Raw genomic sequence first — 3,384 nt, forward strand, 5'->3', positions numbered from 1 at the left:
AGGCAGGGGGAGCTGTGCTGCACCCGCTCAACTTGCACATGAAACATTTCGTCAAGGAACTGGGTGAGCTGCCACCCCTTCCTGCCACCCAGGAGTTCATTTTCTTTTCCAAATAGTCCTCCTGTATCGTTGCCCGAGAATTCCTCTTCTTCTCCCAATATCCCTCCCTGATAGCCCCTCCATAGCCTTCCCCAAGAATTCCCCTTCTTTTCCCACTATGCCTCTCATATCCTTCCCCAAGAATTATTCTTCTCCCACTATTCCTCCCATATCCTTGCCCAGTATCCCCCAAATGACCTTTCCAATAGTCCTCATACCCTTCCCAATAATTCCTCTTCTTTTCCCCATATCCTCCCGCAGTATCCCCCAAATAACCTTTCCAATAGTCCCCATATCCTTTCCCAATAGCTCTCTATATCCTTCCTCAAAAATTCCCCTTCTTCCAATATCCTTCCCATATCTTTGCCCAATATCCCCCAAATAACCTTTCCAATAGTTCCCATATCTTTCCCCCATAGCTCCCTATATCCTTCCCCAAGAATTCACCTTTTTCTCCCAATATCCCTCCCATATCCTTCCCCAATATCCTCCCCCCGTGGTAACCCAGCCCTGCTCCAGGCAAAGGAAAATCCTATCCCAAAGGAAATGGGGCCCTGCTCCCCCTGGGTGATCCATCAATGCCATCAGAAGGGTCCAAAAGTCACCACAAATCACTCCCTGGCTCTTGCTCAAGAGCTTAATTCCCCTTTCCTCACCAATCTTCCGTTGCTCCACGTGATAAGGTTGTCTCAGGAAGTTCAAGTCGAGGTGTACCAGCTCTTCCTTTCCCTAAAAGACCTTTCTCCACCCTCTTCCCAAAGGCCTCTCAGTTGCCCCAGCCCAGGGCAGCCTTGCAGGTGTTTACAACGGGGAGGAATTCGTGTTCCAGGAGAGTAGGTGGTACCTCCTCAACCTGCTCAAGCTGCTCTGGCACTATGGGCTCAACCCCCTGCGCATGTCCATGTGGGTGGAGGACATCCTGGACAAGTTCATGAGGTATGTCAGGCCCTGATGGTGGGAAAAGTGGGAAAGGAGCTTAAAAACATCCCATCCTACCCCTCCTGCCATGGGCAGGGACACCTCCCACCAGCTCAGCATGCTCCAAGTCCCTGGGCTGGAACGCTTCCAGGGATGGAGAAGCCACAGCTGCTCTGGGTAACATGTGCCATTATCATCAAAAAATTCCCTGTGAACTTGTCTGGTTTAGTTTGAAGCCATTCCTCTCGTCCTGGCACTCCATCCTGCTGCTCCCACGTCTGGTTTAGTTTGAAGCCATTCCCCTTGTCCTGGCACTCCATCCTGCTGCTCCCACAGAGGGCTGAGAGCCACCCCATGAGATGCCCCAATCTTCCCAGGGTCCCTGAGATAACTAACAGCCATTCCCTGTCTTGATTTGAAGGATCTATCGCTACCAGATGCATGACTATGCCTTCAGCAGCAACGAGCGCCTGCTCCACGCCCTGGGAGGGAATGACTTCACCAGGATGCTGAACCAGACCATCGATGAGATCATGCAGCAGGCTGGTTTCTCCCAGAAGTTCATCAATGAGGTGGTGTGTCCAGTCATGAGGGTTAATTATGGGCAAGGTGTCAACATCAATGGCTTTGTAGGTGAGTGTTTTCCTATTCCTGGCTGTGCCAAGACCCTTTGTGTTCTTCACAAGATTCTTGCTCCCAGGACTCCAAACTTCACGTCCCAAAGGGTTTTTTATTCCCCATCGTTTTCCACTTGGCTTTTCCAGTGCTTCCCTACGCGATGAGGCCGAACAAGGTGCTCTACTGAGGGTGTTGTCCTTGCAGGTGCTGTGTCCCTGGCCGGGGCACAGTCAGGGCTCTGGTCTGTGAAAGGAGGGAACAAACTGGTCTGCACTGGTCTCCTCTATGCCTCCAAGGCTGAAGTTATCCCTGGAACAGTCGTGTCCATAGAGCCAAAAGTCAGACCCAACCCCAGAGGTGAGTGGGGTTGGATTTCATCTTTGGTGGTGGGAAGGGGAAAGGCAATGCTGAAGACCAACCTCAGCCCCTTGGCTGCACCTCCTTGGGCTTTTGGGATGGGAATTCCTCCCTGTGAGGTGGTGAGGCACCCAGAGAAGCTGCTCCATCCCTGGGAGTGTTCCAGGCCAGGTTGGATGGAGCTTGGTGGGAGGTGTCCGTATGGTAGAGGGTGGAATGGGATGAGCTTTAAGGTTCCTTCCAACCCATTCCAAGATTCCATGAAAACACGGCTCAAACCCCAACGGACAGCCAAGCTGGTCCTGGTTGATCAACCCAGAGGAGGTGGCAGTGTAAAATTCCAGGGAGAAAGGGGATTCCCTCCCAGCACGGGGAGGGATAACGAGCTCTTCCCGCAGGGGACCCCGTGAAGCTCTACTACGTCACGTACAACACGTCCTCGGGGCTGACGGGAGACACGTACGACATGGTGGTCATCGCGGCTCCGCTCGGCCATAGGATGGCCAACATCACCTTCAGGAACTTTGAGCCTCCCATCCCCGAGTTCCCCAACCCTTACCACCAGACTGTCACCACCTTGGTGCACGGACGCTTAAACGCTTCCTTCTTCGGCTACCACGACCCACAGGCCTTTCACTTCGGGGCCATTTTCACCACGGAGAACCCCAAACTCTTCATCAACAGCCTCGGGGTGGTGTCTCCTGTGGGAGATGTCAGTGGGGACACCAAGTTGGCTTTGCAGTCAGCCATCTGGAAGGTGTTCTCCAAGGAAGTGCTGACCAAGGAGCAGCTCAACTTATTGTTCTCCTCCTACGACTCGGTCAAGGTGAAGCCGTGGTTGGCGTATCCCCACTACAGCCCCCCAGAGAAGTGTCCTCCCATCATCCTCCACGACCACCTGTACTACCTGAACGGGCTGGAGCGCGCGGCCAGCGCCATGGAGCTGAGCGCCATCGCCGCCAAGAACGCGGCGCTGCTCGCCTTCCACCGCTGGCACGGCCACACCGACAAGGTGGACCAGGAGGATCTTCACGAGAAGCTCAAGACAGAGCTCTGAGTCTCACCCAGGGCCAAGAGCAGCCGTGGAGAGATGGAGCTTTGAGCTGTAATTAGCACTAACAAACAGGAGCTTTGTGCTTTGCCACTCTGAGGGGTTTTGTAGGATCGTGGGGTGGGTAAGACCTTCAAGATGAAGTCCAACTGTCACCTCTAAGTGTGTCCCCAAGGGTCACATCCACACAGCTGTTAAATCCCCCCAGGGATGTGACTCCAGCAGCTGTGCCAGGGCTGGAAAACCCTTTCCATGAGGAAACCTTAATATCTCATCTAAACCTCTTCTGGTACAACTTGAGGCTGTTTGGCCAACTCAGGATGGAGCAGGACAGCAGTGAG

At 53.6% G+C, this 3,384-nt stretch overlaps 1 protein-coding gene across 1 annotated transcript; it reads left to right on the forward strand.

Annotated features, from left to right (window-relative positions):
• Positions 1-8: 8 nt before the first annotated feature.
• PCYOX1 (prenylcysteine oxidase 1) lies at positions 9-3,049 on the forward strand (the record flags this gene model as incomplete). Its single annotated transcript, XM_009077506.1, has 5 exons — positions 9-63; positions 861-1,035; positions 1,439-1,650; positions 1,840-1,992; positions 2,391-3,049. Coding segments are annotated over 5 exons (1,254 nt in total), but the record flags the coding sequence as incomplete, so codon positions are not given.
• Positions 3,050-3,384: the final 335 nt, after the last annotated feature.

Source organism: Acanthisitta chloris, unplaced genomic scaffold (assembly GCF_000695815.1).
Source record: "Acanthisitta chloris isolate BGI_N310 unplaced genomic scaffold, ASM69581v1 scaffold16116, whole genome shotgun sequence".
Taxonomy (NCBI): Eukaryota; Metazoa; Chordata; class Aves; order Passeriformes; family Acanthisittidae; genus Acanthisitta; species Acanthisitta chloris.